At 37.3% G+C, this 27,839-nt stretch overlaps 1 protein-coding gene and 3 non-coding genes across 6 annotated transcripts in view; 2 read left to right on the forward strand and 2 right to left on the reverse strand.

Annotated features, from left to right (window-relative positions):
* The first annotated feature begins 2,128 nt into the window (after positions 1 to 2,128).
* LOC106055634 (ras association domain-containing protein 2-like) overlaps positions 2,129 to 27,839 on the forward strand; it is a 58,400-nt gene continuing 32,689 nt past the window's right edge. The window contains exons 1-2 of one of the 3 annotated variants that reach the window (XM_056019102.1): positions 2,129 to 2,277; positions 23,029 to 23,234. In XM_056019102.1, coding sequence (XP_055875077.1) covers positions 23,192 to 23,234 — 43 coding nt within the window. In that variant the 5' untranslated portion in view covers positions 2,129 to 2,277; positions 23,029 to 23,191. Of the gene's footprint in view, positions 2,278 to 15,819; positions 16,226 to 20,070; positions 20,208 to 23,028; positions 23,235 to 27,839 lie in introns of those variants that run through there. The other 2 variants (XM_056019104.1, XM_056019103.1) reach the window with 2 other exon arrangements.
* On the reverse strand, positions 3,418 to 3,538 carry Trnal-caa (transfer RNA leucine (anticodon CAA)). Its single transcript has 2 exons — positions 3,501 to 3,538; positions 3,418 to 3,463 (listed from the first exon to the last, which is right to left on the reverse strand). It is a non-coding gene; the product is annotated as a tRNA-Leu (tRNA).
* Trnal-caa (transfer RNA leucine (anticodon CAA)) lies at positions 10,066 to 10,186 on the reverse strand. Its single transcript has 2 exons — positions 10,149 to 10,186; positions 10,066 to 10,111 (listed from the first exon to the last, which is right to left on the reverse strand). It is a non-coding gene; the product is annotated as a tRNA-Leu (tRNA).
* Trnal-caa (transfer RNA leucine (anticodon CAA)) lies at positions 13,119 to 13,238 on the forward strand. Its single transcript has 2 exons — positions 13,119 to 13,156; positions 13,193 to 13,238. It is a non-coding gene; the product is annotated as a tRNA-Leu (tRNA).

A 27,839-nucleotide genomic window follows, 5' to 3' on the forward strand; every position in this document is an offset into this window, starting at 1 on the left:
CCCCAAGGAGGATTCTGGCATTCCGAGTTGTTTCCCTATTTGGCCTATTTCGTACCGTCCCCCCGGAGCAACTTAAAGGTAGAAAAGTGTTGCCCGGACATCCGCCGTACATACAGTCTAGGTATGCACTAATAAGGCATTGTCTCCGATGCCGAAGTAGTCACGTGACCACGCAAACCCAAACGCCAATCCAGATGGAGACAATTAAAGCCATATTGTCCGTCGGGGGGAGGGGGGTCTATATTTATTAAGTTTTCTTTTCGTCATGCGCAGCTTTGTTTTCCGCAAGGACGTTTCTTTAGCTATCAAATGTGTATACGCTTTTAACAGACTCGTATGTAACATTTTTTTTGAAGGCCACTGTTAATGCGAATCATAAGTGTCAGTGTATGTATGTTTGTGTGTGTCTCGACAGTGACGTAAATGCACGAGCACAACTGGGCAGCAGGGGGGGAGTAGCCCATGCTTTCTTCGTTATTGTGTTTTGTTTTTAGTTACAATAGTTGTTTTTTTGTTGTTGTTTTTTACAAAGCTTATATTAACTCCCTCTGTCTGGTAAAAATCCTGTACACATTATTTCTCCCACTTCCCATTCGCGAATCAAGTTGAAACTTTGCACAATTATTCATTGTCATTGGCAACTCTGTATATGTATCAATAAAAAGAAAAAATAACCAATTTAGTCAATTAATTGGTGTTAATTAATGTATAATGTCTGGTGTGAATGTACATTTTGGTTTCTAATAGTTATAATGTTCTTTGTTTGGTGTAATGCACAAATTGTAAGACAAATTTTCATACGGACAATAAAGATTATTATTATGTTAGAAATGAGCGAGTAGTCATTATCTGGCGCTGCCAGGGTCGGGTTTTGCTAAAGAGAAACAAAATTCATCGTAGTCCCTTTAACAATTTCCACTGAGGAATTTTCTGGTGATGTGGCAGGTCTGCAGGAGTACCGCCCTCTGACAGGCAACGAGAATATTCTTAGGAATGTTAAGGGCATTAAAGGTATCTTTGAGGACAGTTGTTATTATCCCCTTGGTTATTATTATTATGTTAGAAATGAACGAGTAGTCATTCTCTGGCGCTGCTAGGGTCGAGTTTCGCTAAAGAGAAACAAAATTCATCGTAGTCCCTTAAACAGTTTCCACTGAGGAATTTTCTGGTGATGTGGCAGGTCTGCAGCAGTACCGCCCTCTGACAGGCAACGAAGATGTTCCTAGGAATGTTAAGGGCCTTGAAGGTGTCTGTGAGGTCAGTTGTTATTATCCCCTCGGTTGATATAACAATGGGGTATATTGTTATTTTGGACAATTTCCATAGACGCTTAATCTCCAAGCCTAGGTTCCCATATTTTCTTTGTTTTTCTATCTCAGTTTTTCTTAAATTATGAGACAGTGGTACGGCGATATCGATTATTATTATTATTATTACTATTATTATTATTATTATTTAGAAAAAGGGAGATAAATCTTGAAGTATTGATCTATATGGCAGTAATTGTGCGGCTCTGGATTTTTTAAAAGTTTTTTTTTTTCAAAGATACGATCCTCTGGTTTAATTTGAATTGCCATCTTGTTAGTATTTTCTTGTTTCGAATTAGACTGCCTTCGCCACATTTTCTCCACTTGTTACGACACTGATCTTTCGTTGTTCAATGGTTCAAGCATAGCGGAGAAATGTAAATACTAAATGGGTTGTAAAAATTGATGTCGTAAGTTTAAAAAAAAAAAACACTTTAAAAACATCTCATTTAGATCTAGTAAAAGGTTAACAAAAAAAAAAAAAAAACTTAAGAAACAAAGCTAATAAGACTACCCAGATCCACGTGTCTATCATAGCAGACTATTAGCAACGTAGTGTAGTGGCACTGTCATGAACCCATCACTTTCAGTTTTTAGCCTAATTACTAGCCTACAAAGTGCTCGATCTGCTGAGTCTTAACTATGCGCAAAAGCTCATCTTGATGTGTTCGACCCATCGATTTCGATTCTCAGTCACGTGATCAATGCTGACATTGAACGGTTTGCGATCAAACACTGTACCAGCGGTTACAAAATACCTCGGCCCTACTTTGACACGTATGGACTACTTACACACGACAGACCTGGGTTCACATTTTGTATTCAAACTCTCCAATATCTAGATCTAGTTGTAAGCTGTTGAAAATCTTACTTATGTCCCTTTGATTCAAACTGTTATCACGGTTGTGTTTCTTGTGGATCTTTTTTATTTATTTTACATATTTCGGAGGATATTTTAATGTGGTTGAAGGTAGGATTATACTTGCGTTAAGTCTCAAAATTGACATTGCTAATTTAAATAGTTATTTAACGTACATTTAGTTCATTATAGGGAAAATATTTTGTTTCGTTTGTTTTACTTTTGTCGTTGTTCGTTTGCTTCATTTTGAATATTTTAATAGACTTTTAAAAAATTAATTAATAAAAAAATTGATGTGTTTTTTTTGTATTAGTGCCTGTACATGGGGTTCATTTGCAGGGTGTCAGCCAGTGCTATAATATATGGGTTAGATTAGGAAAACGCTGAAGCTTAGTATTATGGAGACAGACGAGTGACACCTTTTTTTTTTTATTATGGTGCCCCACATGGATGAGTCTTGCGATCTGAGTTGGGCGGGACGACTTTAACATCTAGTTTCAGCCTTGTCTAAGAAAGACATTTTAAAAAATGTTTATAAATTTAAGGAACCAACACATTAGGCCTAATGATTGGTAATTTTTTATTTTTTTTTAAATTGCTAAACTGGAGGTGCGATGGCTGAGTGGTAATGTAAATCTTGGCTTCCAAACCGAGGGATCCAGGGTTCGAATCTTGAAGGCTGGGATTTTTTTTTATTTCGTGATCTAATGGGTAAGCTTACCTGATGTCAGTTGGGGAAAAGTAAAGGAAGTTGGTCGCTGAGCTGGCCATAGGACACCATCGTTAACCGTGGACCACAGAAACAGACTACCTTTTCATCATCAGCCCATAGATTGCCAGATCTGAAAGGGGTATTTTATTTTTAAAAAATTGTTCAACTAGAACAAGTGAACATTTCCTGCAATATTTTGCGATGTACGAGGCGAATAATGAAAAACTAGTCTGTTTTTTGGTTTGTTTTGTTTTTGTTTTCATGAATGACCTAAACCAGATAAGCCTACCTTTTATGTGCGTGGTAAATGGAAAAACAACCCCACACACACTCCCATATATTATGCCCCTATTCAGACAGACAGCACTGACCGCTTATAGAAAGAAATGATATAGGCCTATACATGTACATAATGTGTCATGGAAGAAAGTGATCTACCAGCGTATAACTAAGTGACAGCGCCGAGTACTTCCCATAAAACTATATTTAGTAAATTGATTTAAAATTTATTTTAAAATACAAAGGGAGAAAAAAATATGTGTCAGAAGTGGGATTTGAACCCACGCCCACTTTCGTGGACCAGAACACTCATCTCCCATGAATCATGGGAAGGTAGTTTCACCTTGAGTCTGGCGCCTTAGACCACTCGGCCATCCTGACATGTATGATAAAAGAGAATGAAACAAAAAATCATATGGTATATAGATCTATATAGATATATCGGTTATTGGGGAAAACATTTTGTATGAAACTATGATCATGATGTCATCATGTTATCTCAGACTAGTGATGATAGATATGGTCCGATACGGATTACTGATAAAAATAATGATCCATTGATTTATCAATCCGAAAGTCCCTTTATTTTCCAATCATCCAAACAGAACAAGTTTGATAGAGTCTACATTGATAGCTAGAATCTGGGCCGAATTTAGGGGAGGGCAGGCGGGGCTACAGCCGTGACCTCTTAAAGTGAAGGTGTGTCGCGCTATATATATATACAGCAACGGTGGTCTACACAAGAAATGGATCTCCACAAAAGAGAAAAATATATCGAAATTTCGACGGACAGATATTTTAAAGTTTTTGTGTGTATTTTTGTGTTGTTGTGTTTTCCCTTAACACTTTAAATCTTTATAAATACCGATACAGGTCCGGATTTACAGCTGTGTGTCTTATATATATACCAAGGGCTCTATACCCTCGACAACACAAACACTTTTTTTAAACAAACTAAAATATGCATATTGATTTTTTATTTTTTTTTAAAGGAAAATGAGGGGAATGCAAAGGTACTTTATTTTTCTTCTAAAATAGAACTTTTATAGATATAACTATTTTAAAGTGAATCTTTATTTAAGATTTCAAAAGAGTGCAGGGGCATCCGGCTCTAGGTAAAATAAACAAAATACACAGTGGACTCCCATATTAGGCTTGGCATAATTCCATTTAGTATGATTTAGATTAAATAGAACTTTAGGCCTAGGCTATTTTGACAGTAGGCCTACATATTTTGTGCTCTGTTTGGCCAGGGCTGGTCTTAGTCAAACTAGACTGCCGCCTATAATAAGACCTCCGATTATTTTTTAGAGAAAAAATTAAGAAACATGGATAAAATATCAAACATAGCGGAACCCTAATGTCTATTAGCCTATCTTTAACCTCTATTATGATTTAAGGTTTAGTCATGAATGTTTAGATCTACTTGTTAGACTACAGATGTTAGGCTACAAGACAAGTGTTTCTTCCTTTTGGTGAAATGTTGAAATGTTATTTCTAGTCAGGTGATCATAAATCGTTCGTGACGTGCATTCGTGTTATCGGCCCTTGGATTGAACTGAAAAATCGGTATAGGACATGTTGTATGAATATGTTTAAGAAGCTTATGGAACACTAATTAAACTTAAACGCAACAGAAACAGCGATATTAGGATTTAACTTATTTTGTCGATTTAGATAAAAGCTGTTTTTATTCATTACGTATTTTTTTGAAATAAGTTTTCTATTTCATTTGGGGTCACCTAATTCACATTGCCGAGGGCCTCCAATTACCCAAGGTATGGCACTTGGTTGACTTTCTTTACAAAAATTAACATGTGTATCATGCAAAGTATAGACTATATGTTTGTATTTATAGCCTTATACTTATCAAAGACTTATGTATCTTCCATGTATTGTTTTTTTTTTTCATTTGAAATGGCAATGTTATTTTAGATGCTAATAAAAAAAAAGAATCAAAAAAGAAAAAGTAAGATACAGCGTTAGCACAGTTAGAGGGCTAATGAAAACCAACAGCCAATACAAATTACATTGATATATGCTTTCAATTTATGTTTGTACACTTTGTTATTCACTAACAAAATTATTGAAAGAGTTGTTGCAACAGGGTTGCCCAAACTGGGCCAAACACCTGGTTACACTGAAGGCAAGAGTTCAAGAGAGTAACTGTTTGAGAATCAGATTTAGAATTAATTGATTTTAAAAACACCTCTGCAGAAAAAAAAGTGTCAGAAGTGGGATTTAAACCCATGCCCACTTAATTGCGTGAACCAGAACAACCGGATTTCCCATGTATCATGGGAAGGGAGATTTACCTTGAGTCTGGCATACATGAGTACACAAAATAAGCAAAATATAATATGAATCACACGTTTGCCATAATGATAAATATAGATCGAATAAGATGTCGTGAACAGAAATAAATAAATTTAAAAAATATAAATAAATTAATAAAACTTTTAAAACAATATTCGCCGCTCTTTAAGAAATTATCTACACCAAATTGTGTTTAATTTCGCGCTAATCATGTACCTGTCCCACCCGACGACCCTATTTGGCTGCCCAGGTGTAAACACTGATCTCGTAAATATATACACCTGTAACATCTATATGTCTCTTCCAGATCCAAGCTCCAAGGGGATCTGGTAGGAACTGAAAAGCACGATGCTATATTGAATGTAGGTCATTTTATTTATATCAGGGTTACAGACATTTTTGTTTTCATTGTAGGCCTAGTAGACTCGAATCTGCATTGGAGGTGTTTTACAGACGCTGGAGTAACCGAATTATTCTTTTTATATATCTAGGCTTCTAACAAAATATAACATTGTATAAGAACAAAGATATACAAGATCTATATTTTAGATACAAATATTGTATTGATGATATATATATATATATGGCCGAAAGTTTCAGCGATTAGGACCACGTAACTTTCCCCAGTCCCGAGCAAACCTTATTTCAAAACTATTTAAATAAAAAAAAATTTTTAACTGGAAATTATTTTTTATTTTATATTACAATGAAACATAGCAAACACCTTACTGTCTGATCCTGGGCCTTCACATTGCTTCCGCTCGCTTCAATTGACACTCGCACTGGTCTATCCAAATACAATCATCATGTCTGCCTCGTCTCTTTTTTTTTCTGTATGATGAGTAAAAATAATATTAATTGTCTGTCTCGTGACTCTACAAAGTTATATAGGCCTATTAAGCTAATTTTTAAACAAAATTTGGCTTTCTACAAATTTTGTTATTAAATTGATGTTTGTATTGAGCTTTCAATGTTCATGACAGCAGAAACTTCCCTATTGGGTCTCTGATGCCTGAATGGATAATTAAGGTATGCTTTCTGTGACAAGTAGCCTAGCTTATGGCTATAATCTAGATTCTAGTGATCTTCTATACTACTAGATTCTAAGTTAATGTCAGAAATGTGTATCAATTGTTTTTTTTTTTTTTTTTACAAAACTTATATCAACTCATTCTGTCTGTGTGTCTGTCTGGCAAAAAGTCTTTACACATTATTTCTCCGACACCCAATCTAGATCAAGCTGAAATTTTGCAGAATGATTTCTTTTACATGAAAACACAAGAATAAATATTAATAAAAAAAATCAAATAATTATTAACTATTGCTTTGTTTGGTATATCAAACAAGGAAATGAAATGGTACTTGCATGACTGAAGTGGTGGTATAAGATAAGCTGAATTAGTCCCCTTTAGTGAACACACACATGAAATAGAAACAATAGATAACTCTACAATCTTCCTTGTTAATCGACCAACTGGAATGGTCAACGCGTTGGCTTGAGAAGTCTGAGAAGGCATTAGCTCATTTCAGGTCGTTCCCCTTTTTAGTAAAATTATTTAGTAAAATATATCTATTACACATTTAATTACGTGACTAATAAAAACTAATTGATACAAGTACGCTCAGTATAAAGCTTTGTTTGTTTTTTTTTTTAAAGTATTTTTTAATGTTTTTCTTGTTTTAATTAACAAGGATGGTTAGCTGTAGGCCTAATGGTTGCTTAAAATGGCTAAATCAGACCTCAATAGATCAATTGCCTATTACAACTATTTTAATGTCTAGAACTCTATCTTTAATTGGCAATATATTTCTTTTCATTGATATGTTTTGTTTTTTGACTTGGTTTATGGAATGTAGACTTTCAAAATAGTAACGTGTTAGTCGCTATTCTTAACCATCATTGATTGACACGTGATGGTCAAGTGATTGTCACTTCTGCTTTCAAACCTACGTTGGAAGTAGGCCTACCGGTTGTTTATCATTGGCAAGGCAAAAAGGTCGACTAGATTCTACATTTTGTTTATAAGTTATAACAAAAGAAAGCGAATTAACTCTTTATCTCCGTAATTATTTTCCACGTTCTGACAGAATTGTTCTTTTTTCACATTTGTACAGTCTACCCTGTTAGGATTTAACATCTTTGTTATCAGAAAACGTTACTTTTGGTATAGAACTATAGGAGAATGCATGCTCTTTTTATAAAACACAAAATAAAAGTTTATAAAATCAAAATTTGTATTTAATGGGGTCAAATCAATGATGGTATCGTTTATTAGGAAAGAAAGAGTTAAAAAAAAAGACGTGAATAGCCCTGGGCGCTTTAAAAATAGACGTGTTGAGACAGTGTTGTAGGTCTACTGGGCCTCGGGTTGAAGAGATGATAAAAGTGTGATTGAAGAGAAGTTTGAAAGACAATTTTTAATTATATTCAAATTTGAATTAAGGCTGGGTGAAGGGCGAAGGGAAAGGAGAAAAAAAAGAATGGGGGGGGGGGGGGGGAATTGGTTTTGCAAAGAGTTAAACGAAACTTCAATCACAGGAGAGAATGAAATGTTTTGATTCGTAAATTTATGCCGTACAAAGAAAACTTTTTGTAACTTTAGTAAAAGTGCGATCAGCTCTATTGATTTGTTGTGGACTTGACAGTAAAGAATCATTAGACATTAAAGGGTGTGTCACAAACTGTCTCGATCGATGACCTACAAAAAAAAAATAGACTTTAAAAATGAAGTGTACCATGGCGGTATTTCATGGCCTGAGATAAGTTTACCCATTGAGAGTAGGCTACTTTGTCGACCAATCTATCGTAGAGAGTAGACATAATTTAGCGATTTCAGAAAAATGTTGTTTTCTTTTTTTTTCTCTTACAGAGAACGTGGCCCATTCATGCTACGATTAAATAGAGAGGCTGTTAATAGTTCTATTATAATGGCAGTTGAAAGCTTATCGCACGACATTTTTTGTTGCTTACAATTTTGACTTCTTGTCATCGAGGAATGCTGTTTGATCTGTGCACTCTGAGTGCAAAAAAAAAAATAAAAAAATCTTTCTTTCTAGTCTTCTGCTGGAGTCTTTTCTGTTGTTTTTTTTTTAATGGGATCTTGATATAGATCCGTCGTATTCTAAACAAAATCCATCTCACTACTAAAACACGTTTTTTCAGTCTGGTGTTCTGAGGTCGTCTCCCCTACCTAAGACAGCTGACGACAATGCCGGTTATCTTGCATCATTCACAACCAATCGTTAACCTCTTTCCTCAGTCACCATAGAAACACACGCACTCCATAACGAACGAAGTAGTATACTTTTGTAGAAAAAAAAATCAACTCCTACTTTAAAGACAAATACAGACTAGTAAACTAATTTGAAGGTCCTTTTATGGGCGAGGTGTATACAGTCCTGCACTGTCGTGAATCCGGCCCTGGAGGAAAGGGGGGGCGGACCACTACGTGTAGGTTGTAATAACAAGTTTAATTTGAAATATTTTATTTTATAACTCTTCATTTTACCATTGCCATGTCCACGAAAGCCAGATTTATGCTACAGTTTACAATCAGTGTTTATCAAAGCGAGGCTCATAGACAAACTGGAAAGACAGTGCTAGACTTAGTAAGTGGAGACCCTGAACAGGATTGTTGTGGAAACCCTTAATCTTCCCAATATAATTGCAGTTAATAATATTGATAACTTTAAATCCTAGTTGTGAAGAATGAAAGTCAGTGCTTGTACATTTCACTTCATTTCCCTTACTTTCCGATATGCAACAACACACACACACACACACACACATATGGTGTTAAGAATGCGTTGTTGTTTTTTGAAATGTGGATGCTCATTTTATGGGCGAGATTCTGGGCGGCTACACAATCTTACACTGTCTTAGATCCGGCCCTGGAGGAAGGTAATACACACACATACACTTTGGTAGCAGATTGAATCTAACTCAGCCATATACGCCTGGAATTTATTTTTTTTAAATATTAATGCTTAGGAGATGTGTTTGTGCGTGAGTGTCTGTATGTGAGTAAAGTGTTCAGAGCAGGATGTCACTGCCTTCTATAGGAGACTACACACAGACTTTAATGAGTGTTATCTTTTAAATATCTATTTTAAGCCTTTCTCTAATATGACGTTGGTTAGTTTTCAAATCAAGAATTCGTATTCACTAGCATTTAAAGCCTGTCTATTTTCTCCATTTCTATAACTATAACATATTTTCTAACAATTTATACCTCACATTGAGGCTTCGCTGTCAATAGGCATTGTTATCCATCTATCCATCTGTCCTTATGTGTGAGTGTGTGTCTTTAAAGACCAAAATTCAAGGATTATAAAGCCTACAATGCCTATCACTTAATTTTTTAAAAGCAATCGTTGGTTTTTTTTTTCCTATGTTGATTTTTTAACGTCGAATGTCAAGACGATTAAAACGCTTGCATGTTGGTGTAAGCTCTTCCGGGATTTAAACTCATGAGCCAATGAGGGGCTTGAATTGAATTTTTCAGACATAAAAATTAAGAGAACCGATAACATACATACAGCATTAAAAATTAACGATATTCACTAATAAATTATTAAAAAAAAAAAAGTTTTGTCAGAAGTGGGATTTGAACCCACGCCCACATTCGTGGACCAGAACACTCTTATCCCATGAACCACGGGAAGGTTGATTCACCTTGAGTCTGGCGCCTTAGACCACTCGGCCATCCTGACATGCTGAAATAGAAGTAAACAAAAAAAACAAAACAATATAAATCACTTACAGGTCAACACGCGGAGAGCGTGGACACTTCAAGTGTTCCGTAGACCTCGAGTTGGTTAGCAAAGTGACTGAACCCTAGACTTGTACCCTATCAAGGTCTGTGGTCAGAACCTCTTTTACATGTCGAAAAAAAATGCGCCTTTTTGTATGAAGCACGCATTAGAGTGTCGTTTTGAAATCAAAAGAAACAAACAAAATTGAGAGAATCTAATATATAAAGTAGAATGTGAGGCGTATGTATGTTTGTTCCCGTATAGAAATCAAAACCGCTTGACCAATCTTGATAAAACTTGGCAGAGATGTTCCTTGGTTACTAACTTAGACCGTAGTGTATGTATTGTATCCCATCTGACTACTCTGACTCTCTCTCTCTCTCCCTCCCTCTCTCTCCCCCTCCCCTCTCTCTCCCCCTCTCCCTCTCTCTCCCCCCTCTCTCCCTCCTCTCTCCCTCCCTCTCTCTCTCTCTCCCTCTGGCCCGCCACTCCCCTTCTCGTCCTTTTCTTTTTCATTCATTTCAAATTTTGTCCTCGAGGCCAGAAACAATTGTCACATGCAAGAACGCATCGCTGTTGCTAGGCAACTCACCTTGAACTTGACCTAGCCTTCCAGTTAAAAATGTGCTGGCCAGTGGGCAAACAAAAAATCAATCGTGTCACCGTTTAATAAAAAAAAATCAAGGAGACAACTGGACGTCCTTTATTGACCAGTGAGAATTCGTTCATTGACACATCATGACAACTGGACTGTAAGGCTCTATCTGTATGAATATGTACGTAGTATCAAGTTGTACAGTATGGTCAAGTATGACTCAAGTTGTACACTCAGGGCCGGATTTAGGCCACTGCAACCTATGCGGTCGCAGTGGGCCCCGCACTTTCATAGTCCCCGCGCTAATTCTAGGTATAAATTATTAATATTAGGGTTTCCGTGGCTTCCTGATTTTCCAGGGGCTTCTGGAAAATTCCTGTAATTGAACAATATATAAAAATAAAGTCCTGGAAATCTTCTGAAATAAAAAATAGACAAAATTGTCATTTCGGACGTGCCTAAGCGCGATAAAAAAAAAGGTCATTGTCAGCTTTATTGCAAAGACGAATGTCTTTTCTACTACAAAATCTTAATTTTGACATTAAATTGTGCTTATTCCTACCCAGACTGGACCCGTGCAATTCGTTTCACATAGGGCTCTGTGTACAGTATAATCAAGCTGTACAGTATGATTAAGTAGTACAGTATGATTAAGTAGTACAGTTTGATCAAGTAGTACAGTATGATTAAGTAGTACAGTTTGATCAAGTAGTACAGTATGATTAAGTAGTACAGTATGATTAAGTAGTACAGTTTGATCAAGTAGTACAGTATGATCAAGTAGTACAGTATGATTAAGTAGTACAGTTTGATCAAGTAGTACAGTATGATCAAGTAGTACAGTATGATCAAGTAGTACAGTATGATTAAGTAGTACAGTTTGATCAAGTAGTACAGTATGATCAAGTAGTACAGTATGATTAAGTAGTACAGTATGATTAAGTAGTACAGTATGATCAAGTAGTACAGTATGATCAAGTAGTACAGTTTGATCAAGTAGTACAGTATGATTAAGTAGTACAGTATGATTAAGTAGTACAGTTTGATCAAGTAGTACAGTATGATCAAGTAGTACAGTATGATTAAGTAGTACAGTTTGATCAAGTAGTACAGTATGATTAAGTAGTACAGTTTGATCAAGTAGTACAGTATGATCAAGAAGTAGGCCTACAGTATGATTAAGTAGTACAGTTTGATCAAGAAGTACAGTATGATTAAGTAGTACAGTTTGATCAAGAAGTACAGTATGATTAAGTAGTACAGTTTGATCAAGTAGTACAGTATGATTAAGTAGTACAGTTTGATCAAGTAGTACAGTATGATCAAGTAGTACAGTATGATCAAGTAGTACAGTATGATTAAGTAGTACAGTTTGATCAAGTAGTACAGTATGATCAAGTAGTACAGTATGATTAAGTAGTACAGTATGATTAAGTAGTACAGTATGATCAAGTAGTACAGTATGATCAAGTAGTACAGTTTGATCAAGTAGTACAGTATGATTAAGTAGTACAGTATGATTAAGTAGTACAGTTTGATCAAGTAGTACAGTATGATCAAGTAGTACAGTATGATTAAGTAGTACAGTTTGATCAAGTAGTACAGTATGATTAAGTAGTACAGTTTGATCAAGTAGTACAGTATGATCAAGAAGTAGGCCTACAGTATGATTAAGTAGTACAGTTTGATCAAGAAGTACAGTATGATTAAGTAGTACAGTTTGATCAAGAAGTACAGTATGATTAAGTAATACAGTATGATCAAATAGTACAGTAGGATCAAGTTCAGATATTTTAGTAATGCTGTCCCCCCCCCCCTTTTTTTTTTGTTTTGTTTTAATGAGTGTATGTAATTTATAAGTGGCCTAAATTTAAATAAGCGACACGTTCGATACGGAAGTCACGCCTTAGGTCTCTCAGACCACAGAGGCCAGCACCCCCTCCCCCTCTCTCCATCCCCTACACTGAAGGTCACCCAAACTGGATTGTTGCGTCAAAAGTAGATCTCAAACCTCAAATTAGATAACAAAACTACACAAGCACAACTAGCTTCGTGAACGAGTCGCACCTGACTGTACCCGCGATCAACATTCTCGTGACCTTTGAATCTTATAGGCCCACTTGCTTGTTAACCCAGTTTTGTTCCCAACCTATATATATTACCTGTGCAGGCATTCCAGGCTATATGTCAAGCTCTACGTGAGTCTACAACATAGCGACCTTGAAAAATAAATGTAGATGCGAATTTAAATGTTATACTACTGTTATGAAACAGTTTGGTATATATATCCAGCATGTCAGGATGGCCGAGTGGTCTAAGGCGCCAGACTCAAGGATATAAACCTTCCCATGGATCATGGGCGAAGAGCGTTCTGGTCCACGAATGTGGGCGTGGGTTCAAATCCCACTTCTGACAATTTTTTTTTTCAGTAAGAGTTCTTTGGAATAAGATAAATAAATTTAATTAAAATAAAAGTTAAATTTTTTTTTTTCAACTTTACTTTTTCCTCTTCGTTTATTGTTTCTCGTTTCAAGATTTTATAGTAGATGTTTTTCTTTTTTAATAAATAGACCCACGGGTAACGCGTTTTTATTCTTTCCTGTTTAGCTCAAGAAACAAAATGGCTCCGTTTCTCACGAAGAATTTATCTACGCTACTTCTACCTCTCTCTCTGTTTCTTATTGAAATACACTCCGATACCTTATAAACGTGACACTCGAACCCGTTGAATATTTTACTTTGGGAGGGGTGTGAGAGTTAGGGCAAAGCCGGTCTAAGGCATAGGCTAACTAGGCCTTCGATTGGTGGGGGCCTCGCACAGGACTCTGTAAGAAATTTTGTTAAAGACTGGCTAAATAAGCCCTGCGGATCAAATCTTAAACTCAAACATAACAGAACTCTACGGCTCTATGTCTTATAAACCACATATGTTAGAAGACCATAGTTTCTTCCCATTGGTAAAATATTGAAACCTTATTTCTATACTATACTATACTAGTGCTATACTAGTGCTATCGTCGCTATGCAAATTTAAATTTATTTTTTTTATTTAGATATAAATACAGGACGGTTTATAGTTCATTGAGTTTTATTTGTTTTTGTTTTATTTTTCTATTTCAAATGGGGGCTACCTTATTCTCTTCTCCCAGGGCCTCCCTATTCGCTTCGCCTACGACTTATTAATTACATGAGGCGGAGCTGGTATAGTGAAATAGGGAGAAATGTGCGGTAGGAGAAACAATATTTACATCTTAGATTATGTTTTCGATAAGAGTCATTGAAGATTGTTGCTACATCTGCAGAGTGTCTGGAATCGGGAAACAAATTCAGCGATCGCCAAAGCATACCAGCGACTAGGTTGTAAAAGTGGAAGTCTAAAATATCAACCTTATATTTCCCACCTTCCAATAACCTAAACGTTAGCCCTGACGCCTTGAAAATGTATGTCCGATAATTAATGTCATGCATTTATTACAATGGCTAGACATGTCAGGAATGTAGCACTTCGCACACACTCACAAGCATGATTAATTATTCAGTCATATTTGGTCTATTATACTGTTTTTCACATAACCTGATAATGGCTAGTAGATGTTTATCATGCAGTGGCTTATTAATCTCTCCTTGGAAAAAAAAAGTCTATTAGGGAATCTATTATCCCTTTGACTGAGAAGGATTTCCATCAGCAGACAGGCTTTGACCTGTATGATACTATTACTCGGTAGAACCGACTACTGGTTCAAGGCCCGCTATACGAGCGGCCGGAGGCCGTGCTCCAACGGCGGATATCTTCATATCCCTATTATGTGACCGCCTAGCACAGTGGAAGAACCGCCACTCCAGCTAACGGGACACAGATGGCTGCCCTCGTGTAACGGTGTGTCGATTTCTTAGGATTAGGCTACCGGATCTTTGTTTAATTTCCATCCCAGGACTCTGAGTACCGTTGAATCAAATGCGTTCGCTCCCGGAATTAACCGTTTTCTTGAATTGAGAAGTCCCAAACAGAGGATACATAATCTATTATTGGCCTATCCACTCTTTGGATCCTTTGATTAATCTCACAAGTATAGGCCTATACCGTTTACACCAATAGACAAGCTTTGTTAGCAGTACCAGGGATCTGCCCAGGACCGCCCTGTAATTCTGTGCAGTTGGTAGGTCCTAATATAAACGTTTCTTTCCTATCTGAAACTGAAACTGAGGGCTCACTAAAAAGTTAATCAGTTTTGTAGCTACTTTAAAGGAAGCACAGCTATTTTTAGAAAGATGTCGGTACATCAAATTTTGATTTAATGGTAGAGTTTAGTCTTTAGTGGAGCTTTACAGAAATACAAAGAAACATTCAATCTAAATAAGTTAAAGACAGTTTTAAAAATCAAATCGATGACTACAAATTTGGATCAAACTGCCAATTCCCCACCTCCCCCCATCCTCAATGATGCTTAAGCATTAGATAACTAGATCTAGGTCTATTTTGATCAAGAACTCGTTGACGTGAGGGAACCTCTCGAGGTCACCTGTTCTTCTCCGGCCTGGATTTAAAAAATGCATAAATACAACACAAAGACATTAGCTACAGTTATTATTTAGCTGACAAAAAGATTTTAAGATGCAGTCTCTCAGTAATGTCTTTCTCTTGTTCTATGAATTGGCTTTCACGGTTTCTTTCTAGGATGTGTAATGACTTTTTTTTATTAGGTTTGCAAGTGTGTGTGAGTGTGTGTTTCTGTGTGTGAATGTGTTAGTGTAAGAGTGAATGAGAGAGGGAGAGAAGGGCGATGTATTGATAGACAGGATAGTCCTTTTTTTTTTTTTTTAGGAAAGGGAAGATTAAGGGCGTAGCATAATTTTCCCACCCCCCTCTCCCCCATTTTTGTCCGCGTGCGTGTTAGTGTGTAATTTATCGTTTGTGTGCGTGATCTTGTCACGCTACGAAACCAATTTCTTGTGCGACCTCACGAGACGACATTATATCAAGAAGGAGAGAGAGAGAAAGAGAGAGAGAGGGTAGTTGAAGGTGTTGAATTAAATGGTCGTAGTCTGGAGGTTGCGGCAGTGGATGGTTGAATTGCTCCTGGTTGTTTAAAAAAAATTATCCTGTGTTGCGGATATCGTCAGTTCAACCAAAGGTGATTCCTTACTCTTGTTTCAACAAATGGACAACTGTGTATCGTCTGCTTTCATTTACATTTCTGCTTCTTTCCCTTTGAACGACTGTGATTATTCTTATTATAATGTTGGCATAGCGTATGGACTACAATGAACCTCGAAAGCATTGAATGGGCAGGAATCTACAATCCCATAAGTCACGTGTCACTGGATAGAAGCAGCAGAAGTTTAACTCGTTTCTGGCTTACTTGTGCTTCTTAAAGACAACAGGCTGGAATCTATTGTGCGAGGTAATTCAACCATGCAAACCAGTTTCCGGTCGTTGATAGTCATTTACTCGTCTGTGGATATATTTACGGATTTGTGATAGCTGTGTCATTGTAAATTAAAAGATATTCTGGAATTATAAACACAGACAAAAAGATCGTTATTTTTTTTTTGGTAAGTTCTTAATTATTATTTTTTCTTATCATGTCAGAGGCGGCCCTAGCAGTATGCGGGCCCATGTGCCGTATGAGTAGACTATATACTGTACCACATGACACTAACGGGCTGAAGCCTTATTATTGTCCCAAAACATAGTACCTCTTGGACGTAGTCAGGGGAGTTGGGGTTCAATACCCCCCCCCCCGAAATTAAATCCCCCCCCCCCCCGCAGGGGGAGGGATTGGAATTTATTATAGTGATTGATTTTTTATTTTGATTCTGTTTATTTTAGGTGAGATGTTAACACTAAACCATCACTTGTCCCAATGCAGACAATGGGGTTTTGAGTTTAAAAAAACCCTACCAGAGGGTTTTGCGGTCTAATTCCCCTCTTCTATAACTCAAAACCAAAGAATGCAAACGACAATTCCCCAATTCCAAAAACATAGCTAAGGAAGATTTTGATTTTAAAACATTCTCCGAAATTTTCAAATTACGATAAAACCCCCTCTTCAATATAAGATTATCCACACACCAGTCACCAGATTGTATGAGCGTAGCTAAGAGGGGTTTTGTGTTTAAAACCACCTCCAGCGGGGCTTAGAGCTAAGAACCACCTCTTCAATATAAAAAAAAGCAAATTACACTCTTTAGGATTTTAGGAGTCAGTTATAGAGATCGGGTCTCAATCAATGAAATCCTATGTCGACCACTTAGTATGGTTGTGACAGAGCGTCGTATGAGGTTTGCAGGACATGTTCTCCAACAAAATTAATTACGCATAATTAGAGTTGCGATGACATGGAGGCCATTACGAGGAAAGCGCGAACAGGGACATCCTAGTACATCTTCGCTCCACACCTTCATATCGGTCCTCAGAGCAGGTGGGAAGAGGCTTCAGACATTGCCAGTGACAGATTTTTGTGGAAGCAGCTTGCCGTCCAATGCGCCGAACGACGCGGGAGGATCTAAGTCAGTAAGAATAGCATATACGGTTTTTGAAATAAAACTTTTTAATAGCAGGATAATGCACAGTAGATATCTCAGAATATGCATTTTGTTGGCTTTCAATACCGAAAATAGTAATTGGCGGCGGGGGCTCCACCCCCTTACTGGCAATAGCGAGGAGTCTACAATTTTTCCACTAACGCCAGGAAGAACCTATTCTAGAGTATAATAAACGTCTTCCGAAAGAATGAAGGGTCTAAATGTAATAAAGATTAATTATGTGCACACACACACGCACACATATTTTTTTTTGCGAGGGGGGAGAAAAAAAATCCCCCCCCCCGAAAAAATCCTGGCTACGCCCATGTAGCACCTTACGTAGGTGCTATACTAGTGGTCGTTTGACTACAGTGCGTATTTAATTGCAATAGTTCTGCATGCAAGATTTTGCTAGTTAATTTTGGTCACCAGTCCTCTAATAGTGATTTAGTTTTGGTCACCAGTCCTCTAATAGTGATTTAGTTTTGGTCACCAGTCCTCTAATATTGATTTAGTTTTGGTCACCAGTCCTCTAATATTGATTTAGTTTTGGTCACCATTCCTCTAATATTGATTTAGTTTTGGTCACCAGTCCTCTAATATTGATTTAGTTTTGGTCACCAGTCCTCTAATTTTGATTTAGCGACCTTTAATCAACGTAACAATTTAGTAACAAACTATTGAGAAACGTTCGGTATGAAAAATAAACAAACTAGAAAACAATAACTTCTGCTATCGCGGGACCACTCATGCGAGAGGCCAGGGGCGGTTGCCTCACTCGCCACTCATATAGGCCACCTTTGGTCATGTTAACCTTCGAGTCTGTCTGCAAAGGAAATAGCACGTTTTTACCCAAGCCCAAATCTCCTGAAGGATAACGCCTATCATGTCTCAAGCCCCAGGGTAAACGTTGGTCAGCGATTAGCGAGGCCCCATTCATTGTTATAGATATTACGATATCTCTCCAGCATTTTCTGACCCCCCTCATCCACCCTCCCTACACAATAACGCCTTTTCTTGTCGGCCGGCCCAAATAGGAGAGCACACCAGTCACTTTCAAACAACATGTGATCAAATCCTTATGAAACCCTCATGTTACTAAGTCTGTGATGAGCGCCAACTAGAAAACACAATTTAATAAAATAAAAAGACACAAAGATAAAGGCACATTCCTCGTCCCATATGCTAGGACAAATTTGTACAAGTGCTCCTTCTTCCCTAGTGCTATTAGAGCATGGAATGGGTTGCCTGAGCCAGCCAGGAAAACCAGTGACTTGGCAGAATTTAAGTCATTGGTTAATATGCATGACTGAATGCATGACGCGTAAGACGTAATCATCTTCTTTTTTTAAAGTAACGTCTGTATTTTATAAGATAAGATAAATGTCGAGTGAAAATCTATGACAAAAAACCCATATATTTTCGAAGTATTTCTTGTTTTATATTTAAAAAGCTGTCATCGGTGTATGTATTAGGCTAATCAGTCATTCATACCTTTTTTTAGGGCTCCCTTTGGAGGGAAGGAAACGCCCCCATTGACTTCGGTTGGATCTAAAGTATAGTAAACTCGCTATAATACCTATCATTGTATCGTACCTTGATATTTGGGTCCCCGTTGTCTACCTGGCGTAAGAGAAACTCGAGCGTTTCGAAAGCTGTCATTAACAGGTAGTGACACTTACTCCAGGTGAATTGACACCTGACACTACTTCGACAGCAAAGACCAGTTATCGCCCCTTGCCAGTTTTACATGACAGGGTGGTTATTGTCACCCACCTCCTGCACAAGCACACGTTCCCATAAGCACACATTGTATCAATGAGTTAACAGGTCAATATTTCTATAACCTAAGGCTTACTTAACAGCTCACATACCATCTGTTCCCTAAATGATGCTGTCAAGTGTACTTATGCACTGGGTACACTATTGTTTTAATGAGAGAATATAGTGCATTAAATATAGGAAAGTCCTGAACAGGGGATGAAACACGCACCTCCGATATAACAGCGCCTTTCTGATTTCCCAGACCATTACAAGGCCAACATAGTTAGACCATAAGTCGCTATAGTTTAGAGCCACCACATGCTTGGGGGCCCCCTAAAATAGTTACAGGGATATTTTCAATTAATGGGAAGAAAGATCAAGGGAATCTAAATATTTATAATAACTTAGGGCTTTATCAATTCTATATCAGGCACTGATAGACACCATTAAACTTTCCAATGAAGATTAGATGTATTTCGGAATTGATTTTGTTTGTACGACAGAAGTAGGCCTAAATCTCTCCATCAAAATATATTTTCTGCTTTCGGGAAACGCTTCAGTGAATCATCTTTCTAAGCCTCAAATTTCCCCTGTATCCGTTTTATAAAGTATTACAAAATCGATTTTCAAGCTCTTCTCTTATAGCCAACACTTAAAAACTGCGTCTTAATTCTACTCAGCGATGTTAGATTCTAAGTCGTTAGGGCTGGGGAAATTACGAAATGTGTTGTAAATAATATTTGACTTTCACATATATAGGTCTGTGCTTCCACAAATATGAATTTAAAACAGTTTAGTTCTTGACCACTTTCAGTTGGTGCCCTTTGTTTTGACTGTCAATCACGTGACAGAGAGAAAGGTTCGATACGTTGGTAGTAATAACGTATTACTCTGTTCATGTAAAAAAAAAATACATTTTTTAAAATTAAAATAACTCTTCTTTCTGAAAACTTACGTATGCATTGTGTAAGCAAAGCCCTCAGCCGCATGGATGACAAAGTGGTCGTCATTGAACCACGATGGACGGGTGGAGGAACTATGTACATATACACATTTTAAATACTCAACTTATCTTGGATCTTCGTAGCGTAATATGTGAGTGGAACAGTGAAACATTTGTTGTTTTTAAATGTGTATCAACTTGAATGAACTTTAATGTTTCATATTTTTACACAATTTTTACTTGAATTTATCGTAGGTTATAAATATAAAATTATTCTTTAGTTATCTAGTATATCTATCAAAGAACGGAAAAAAGACCAACAAATGTTCCTTCAACACTAAGAGATTAAGTCTGTTTTCAGACGGCACTTCATTGGTTTTTGCAATATATAATGGCCACTGAAGCCCAAATATGTCCTCCTTCCACTGAAGTGGCAATTACACCATTTGTGTTATCAGCATGTGTCCCCCCCCCCCCCGATTTTTTTTACATATTAAAAACTGTCTAAAACGATCTGTCTTGTGTTGCTCTACTAACACAGGCGGAAGATTTATGGGGCTGTAGATATCTTCAGAGTTTAATATTTAGTTTTAAACAGAAAAAGTGGCTTTAAAAAAAAAAGGTAGATATTTGGAATGGAAATAGCATTCTTTTATCAGACGGAAGTGTTAATGCACACGCGTAGATCATGTCCCTTTGCGTCCTATAGTTTCACCAGTGTCATTGTGAAGTTATTTTTACACAAATTCGGATTCCAATTTGGGATTGGTATTATGTTAACGTTTTCCCTACTTCCCATTGTATTGGTGGAGTCCAGGTGAAGTACTTTAAGGTGATTGTTCTGTTTCACTCCTTTCACACCACAAAGTTCTCAAAATTCAAGCACTGATTAAAAAAAAAATGTTTTTTAAGTGCCAAACAAAAAGAATTTTGTCGATAGTTTCATGGCGTTGAACGCCAGGGAAGAGCTAATGGTGAATCGCGATTGTTGACACAGTAAGGTTTTCATCACACTTGGATATTTGGAGATTTTCATATATGGCTGAAGAACTATAAATAGATAGCTTTTTGGTGTATCCGGTATAGAAAATAAGGGATTTGTTGATAAGCTAGGTCTTTTAACATCCATAGGATAATTTCTGTTCACTTTTAGCCAATGCAGAGTCACATTTCTAAGTTTTCCTTTTGTAGACACAAACATAATTGAATATGTAGGAAGTATTAGACTCAGTCAACGAAAAAAAAAAGGGGGGGGGGTAACTAGTGGTAAAAAAAAGTGGCAGGAAGATCAACTGTCACGCATTGAGATATTGATAATTTTATAGCTCAATTCTTGTGTATTTATTACTTGGCAACAGTGACTTTGTTAAGTTTGCCGTGAACATCTCCAATCTGACACTAAGTTGCTGTCAGACGTGATGTAGACTCTATATTTGACACTAAGTTTCTATCAGGCTTGATGTAGACTCTATATAACTTTGTGACTTTTGACACATAAATTGTATGACACGTTGACCTTTAAGTAGAAGTCTGAAGTCAAAGTGACAGACAATAAGCCTGTAACAACGTGAGGTACTGTGAGAGTGTGACCACAATAAATTGGAGCAGTTCAACTAGCAACAACCTTGACCTTCTGTTTACATAATTTATTGCCCCTAGACGTAGGTCTACATCTGCCAAATCTTTTTCAGCTTCAGGTTTTATTCACTACGTTTGTAATATGTTGCAGACGACACTTATTTATTACACTTTTTTGTTCGAAACTAAAGAGGTCAATGATAGGCAATGCTTGTAGTGTGGCCAGTTCAAGGCTTTCCACAACATATGTCCAAGCCAGCTACTCACTAGAACTAGGTGTACCCAGGATGAAAGATCACTAAAGCTTCTTAAAATTTAGTGTTACCAGACGTCCAGTAAAACGAGGACATAACCTCTGTCAGGCAGCCATGGTGTGAAAATGTTCAGCTTTTACATTTGTTTATTTATAAAGGCGATTATGCAGCAATCGATTTCAATCCATCTCTTCCTATTTACTGTTTTAAACGCATGAACATACTCATAAATGATGTTCTGTCATGCATACGCTAAAGTAATGAAGTATTGAAAGCGCTCTGGGCCGTCGTCTCGATTGCCCGGTCCGCCGCCATCGCCCCACTGAAAGGTTTGGGCAAATTGGGCTAGGAAGTTTGTAATCTTCAGTTGTGAAGGAACTTCCGAAACATGTAAATTGTTAAATAGTTTGCACATGCGCAGCGCAGACAAGTGAAAATATTGGCGAGCATTAAGTGATAAAAGTAAGAAGTAAGTTTCCCTTTCAGACCTTCTGGTCTATAGGGCAGATGATGGAAAGGTCATCTGTTTTTGTGGCCTATGGCTAACGACCAACCGCCTTTATTTTTCCCCAACTAACGTCAGGTACTGTCAGGTATCCATTAGAGCTGGGTGGACTCAGAGGATTCGAACTCCGGTCCCCGGTTCGGAAGCCAAGCGCTTTACCGCTCAGCCACCGCGCCTCCCCATTAAGTGATAACAATATTTAAATTCATTTCTGATGTACTTCAGGACTCGAACTAAAAATCACCACTCACTGTTCCGATTTCTCTATCATATAGACCACAAACTCCAGGTTCTCATTTTAAACACACTTTGCACACTCCGCAAACGCGTAAGTGTGTGTATGTCTGCCAAGTCTATGTGTTGCAGACGTGACCTTTAAATACAATGTCGTCAACGCTGTCTTGTGTAACACGATAAAAAAAAAAAAAAGGCCACATGGTACGCATGTGTAGCTGTAACTGATGACCGTGCTATCTATGACGTAAAAAAACTGATGTGTGATTGTGTTTTGGTTCCGTGTGTTACACGCACGCTCAAGTCTGTGTGCGAGTATTTGTGACATATCAAGACATTAATGTGTTTATTTGTTTTTATAATAGCTCTACTTTTTTTTTTCTCATCTAAATTTCTCCATAGGAATAAAATTGAAGTCAAGACTTTAGAAGACTGCAGTTCAGGATATGACTAATATCACTTTAAATTCTTGGATTATCTCTGTGATGCCAATGCACTCAGAACATTCTAGTTGCTGAAATAGTATTTTGGATATTTAAACGAATGTTGTTAGCACGGATCCATCATGAACAAAAGTTGTGCGCGCTGCGGCAAACCTGTTTTCTTCGGTAAGTTTTTAGCCATCTACTGGAGTTTGTTTGTTCGGATAATCGGCATTTGCGAATCCAATGGACCTCATTCACCAATCGTAAACAAACAACATTTAGTCAAGTGATAATATTGATAAAACAACGAAAAAAAAACTGTCACGTGATAGCAATTGTGTATTAAAAATGAGATCATAATTTGTATAGAAGAAATAGAGAATCACGTGGCTAAATGTTGTTGTTTATGATTGGTGATTCCTAGAATCGGTAGAATGAAGGGCCCAAATATTTTTCCTTTAATTCAAGAGTAGCAACCAATATTTTATTTACAAAATGCTTAGTACCCAATTACACTTAATGCATATTTCCTGCCCCCCCCCCCCCCAGAGGCCGGCCTTACTAATTGCGGGGCCCAATTTCTACATTTTTTTAAACAATAACAACTATTATTATAAATTAGATGATCGTATCAACATTTATCATACAACATGCATAGGAAGGAGCTCGAATGTAATATGCGCAATTAGGTTAATTAAATGTCTCAAGTTAGGCTACGTCAATCGTATGATACAAGAAGGCTTGTCTTCGAGTCCGAAGATTAGTGAGGAATGGAGTATTTCCCTTGGCTGCGCAGCCCCAGCTGTGAAATCGTACGATACACTAAATGTGTTAACCCTTTAAGTCCTACATCTTTAAAAGCCTGTGACAAAAGCCATGACTGATAGAAATAAGCTAAATGTAAATTGCAGGCCCCCACTGACAGGCGCGGGGCCCAATTTGGCGCTATTGGTTAAATCGGCCTAAGGCCGGCTCTGCCCACAGTAATTTATCTAGAATCTAAAAGTCGGCATGCATTAACGTCTGTATATAGGGGCCTACTGTAATTCCTAATAATAATTATTTTTAGATTAAAGTAACATAGCTGTCCTTCATCTGATCCAACCCAGAGCCCCTGCAGCTTGCATGGCATCTACGAGAAAGTGTTTAACACAGTTTCTTGTCACGTTTGCATACATTTGCATATTAACTAATCTCAACAATGAAATTCTAGAAATCCTAGTTTTCTGCAATGGGTCGTAAATGTATGCTCTGCGAGAGTTAACTAGGATGTACGATGTTTCTCTTTCCGTGTGAAAAGTGTTAGAACTGAACTGATGAAAATGTGTACGTTGACAGTTTAAACATGTGACGCACTAGCTCACACCCAATCACCGAAGATTAAAGCTACAAAAATATAAAAATATTAAGATATATATTATATAGGCAAGTGTTGTTGTTTTTTTGTTTGGTCTGACTGCCAAAATGATTAAACAAAGACCATTCCGAAATGACAGCTACTAGACGAGCTGCTACTCATTAAAACATTCGCTAATCTTTTAGCAACTAACTGCCATTACTGTTGCGCTCACATAAGCTATTTCTAGACGTAGCTACCAAGCAGTAGGGTCATTGAATTAAACACACACACACACACTCACACACACGTTGACTGTGGGACACACGGCAGATTTAACAAAGTTTGTTGCTTGTAAACCAAAAAAAAAAAAAAGTACATGTCTACAAACTTGTAGACCTCACTCCATCGTACTGATCATTTCCGTCGAGTCAGACTCCTGTACCTGTTCAGCTAGTTACTTTAGTCACAGTACCCTATGTAAACAAAGAGAACGGACTCTACTTTGTAGGAAGACCACAGCGTACATGTCAAAGCTTTGTTTTAAAATAACAATGACAACAATATCAACGAAAACGGCTCTCTTAAAATAAAACACAAATATATTAGATTTATATTGTCAAAAGAATCATGCACAACAGGGTGCCATGCTTTAAAACGCAGTTGCTTATGGGACATTACGTGATTACTGGCACGGCGAACTTGATGGCATGCATGCATTTGTAAAAGTGAAAGTTGTCCTGTTAGTAGACCAACTGTTCTTGTGAGTATGTGTGTGTGTGTGAACTGGTAGGTTATTGATCGATAACTTAATTTACTTTATAGTGTAACAAGAGCAATCTATTTTTAACGATATCTAATACCCCTCCCCAAGATTTCAGGATTTACTTTTGTTTCAAATCATTAGAAAAATGGATTGTTTTACACTCTAAACATTGGATTGTTTTACTCTCTATACATTGGAGTGTTTTACTCTCTATACATTGGATTGTTTTACACTCTAAACATTGGATTGTATTACTCTCTAAACATTGGATTGTTTTACTCTCTAAACATTGGATTGTTTTACTCTCTAAACATTGGACTGTTTTAATCTCTAAACAATGGATTGTTTTACTCTCTAAACATTGGATTGTTTTACTCTCTAAACATTGGATTGTTTTACTCTCTAAACAATGGATTGTTTTACTCTAAACATTGGATTGTTTTACTCTCTAAACATTGGATTGTTTTACTCTCTAAACAATGGATTGTTTTACTCTCTAAACATTGGATTGTTTTACTCTCTAAACATTGGATTGTTTTACTCTCTAAACAATGGATTGTTTTACTCTAAACATTGGATTGTTTTACTCTCTAAACAGCAAATGTTTGCAGTCTAGAAGAGTGCACTGCTATGTTGCAAGACGATACATGTTTTTTTTTCTTCGATCAAAGCCGAAGTTTTATGTTTAAAGACGACACACATACACCACACCCACCCACGACAGCCACACCCACACATATTCGAGATACACACATACACACAACACGCGTACACGTACTTTATAAGTTTTTGTTCCTTTGGATCTTTTTTTTTATATTATTATTATCCCACGTAAAAGTGCCACAACCATGTTACTGCCACCAGGAGACACCTTCGATATAGGTCACGGAGGTCACACACCAGGTGACTCCTAGTTCCCCAGCTCATCCCAGTCCTCATACCATGTGCCTGGTGTGCCACTAGATTCGAAATCTTACTGTCTCCTGTTGCATCCCACATCTCCTGGTGTTACGCCTGCTAGTTGTTGCTCTTTCTTTGGCATACGACAGGAAATAATCTTTTTTTTTTCCCCTCTTAGACAGTAGAGTCAAAACTCAGATTTTTACAATAAATAACGGGTGACTTGGCTATTCTAAGAATGTCGCCAAGATTTTAGGGGGAAAAAATTAGCAAGGGAGAGGCTACTCTAAACATGTCTTAGCTTTTAAAAGTTCAGATACCTTCTGTTCACTGTATTCGCGCACCATTCCCCTTGCCAGTGGCGTCGCTAGGGGGTGGTAAGGGGTGCATACCACACCAGGTGAAATCCATGAGAGTATGATTAGAGGGTGACCCAAAACAAGAAAAGAAAAGCTTTTTTTTTTTAAAGTGGTATGAGTGACACCGTAAGCTAACAGCTCCTGGTGACACGTAGGCCTATCCTAAACGACGACACTGACCCTTGCTCTCCCCCCCCCCCTTTTTTTTTCTTTTCAAAGCTGATGTGTGTTGCATTTTAACTGCTATTAGATCTAGATCTACGTAAAAAAAAGAGAGAGAGAGCTGATGCAATAACACGAGGAACTCCGATAACACAGGTTGATTTATTGTTAAGCTGTTTGCTGCCTGTTTACAAGGCCTGTGTTGCACTTCCCTATATAACAACGAACTTGTTTATGGAATATAAGAGTTTTTTTGACGATAAAGTAAACAATTTCAAGGACTAAATCTCAATCTTGCCTACTAAAAAAAAAAAAAAGAAAACAAGCTAGAATTCTAAGTGTAATTTTGATATTGAATACAATAACCTATAATTTTAAAATTCACAATTAGATCTGTGTGTTACCTTCCTTTATTTTTATACACCGGATTATTATTATTATAGCTTTTATATAGCGCTACTTTCATGCTTATAGTATGCTCAGAGCGCTTTGGTCCAATCTCATTTTGGGATCAGTGGGGCGGGGGGAGGGGGGATCTAGGAGTTGGTTTTCCGTGCTGCCTTTAGGCGCTCAGTAAACAACTGCTGTGCCCGTTGTTCAAGCGCACTTAGCCTCTCGACCACGCTTCCCGGATACACCAAAAAGATATTTATTTATATTTTTTTCCGACATGTATGAAAATCTCCGATATATATAAGCTTCATTTCATGATTGACATTAATGCCAAGAAAATGTTTCTTTTGTTAAGGTATACTAATTAAAGGCTACTTTAAAATTGATATCCCTCTGACACTTTAGAGTTAATGTCATTAGTGGTGGCTCATGCCGAGATCTAGATAAGCTGGTAACAAAGAGAAGGAAAGAGTAACTTGTAGATCTACTTTCAGCTTGAAAAAAAAGAAAAGAGGATTGTATCCTTGCCCTTAGTAAACTTCAAGGGTTCTAAATAGGCTACTATTTAAAAATGCATGGCTTTCTGGTTTCAAACCCTGTTTCCAATAGAACATCCAATTACCTTCCAGCCACCACTTTCAATGGGAGCGCAGTGGCTGAGTGGTTCAGCGTATGGCTTCCGAATCTGCTTCGAATCTCGGTAAAGACTGGGATTTTGAATCTCTCGATTTTAGGGTGCCCCTGAGACTCTGGAGTCCACCCAATTCTAATGGGTACCTGGCTTTAGTTGAGGAAAGTAAAGGCGGTTGGTCGATGTACTGGCCACATGACACCCTGCTCGTTAACCATTGGTCATAGAAACAGAACACCAT

Source organism: Biomphalaria glabrata, chromosome 2 (assembly GCF_947242115.1).
Source record: "Biomphalaria glabrata chromosome 2, xgBioGlab47.1, whole genome shotgun sequence".
Taxonomy (NCBI): Eukaryota; Metazoa; Mollusca; class Gastropoda; family Planorbidae; genus Biomphalaria; species Biomphalaria glabrata.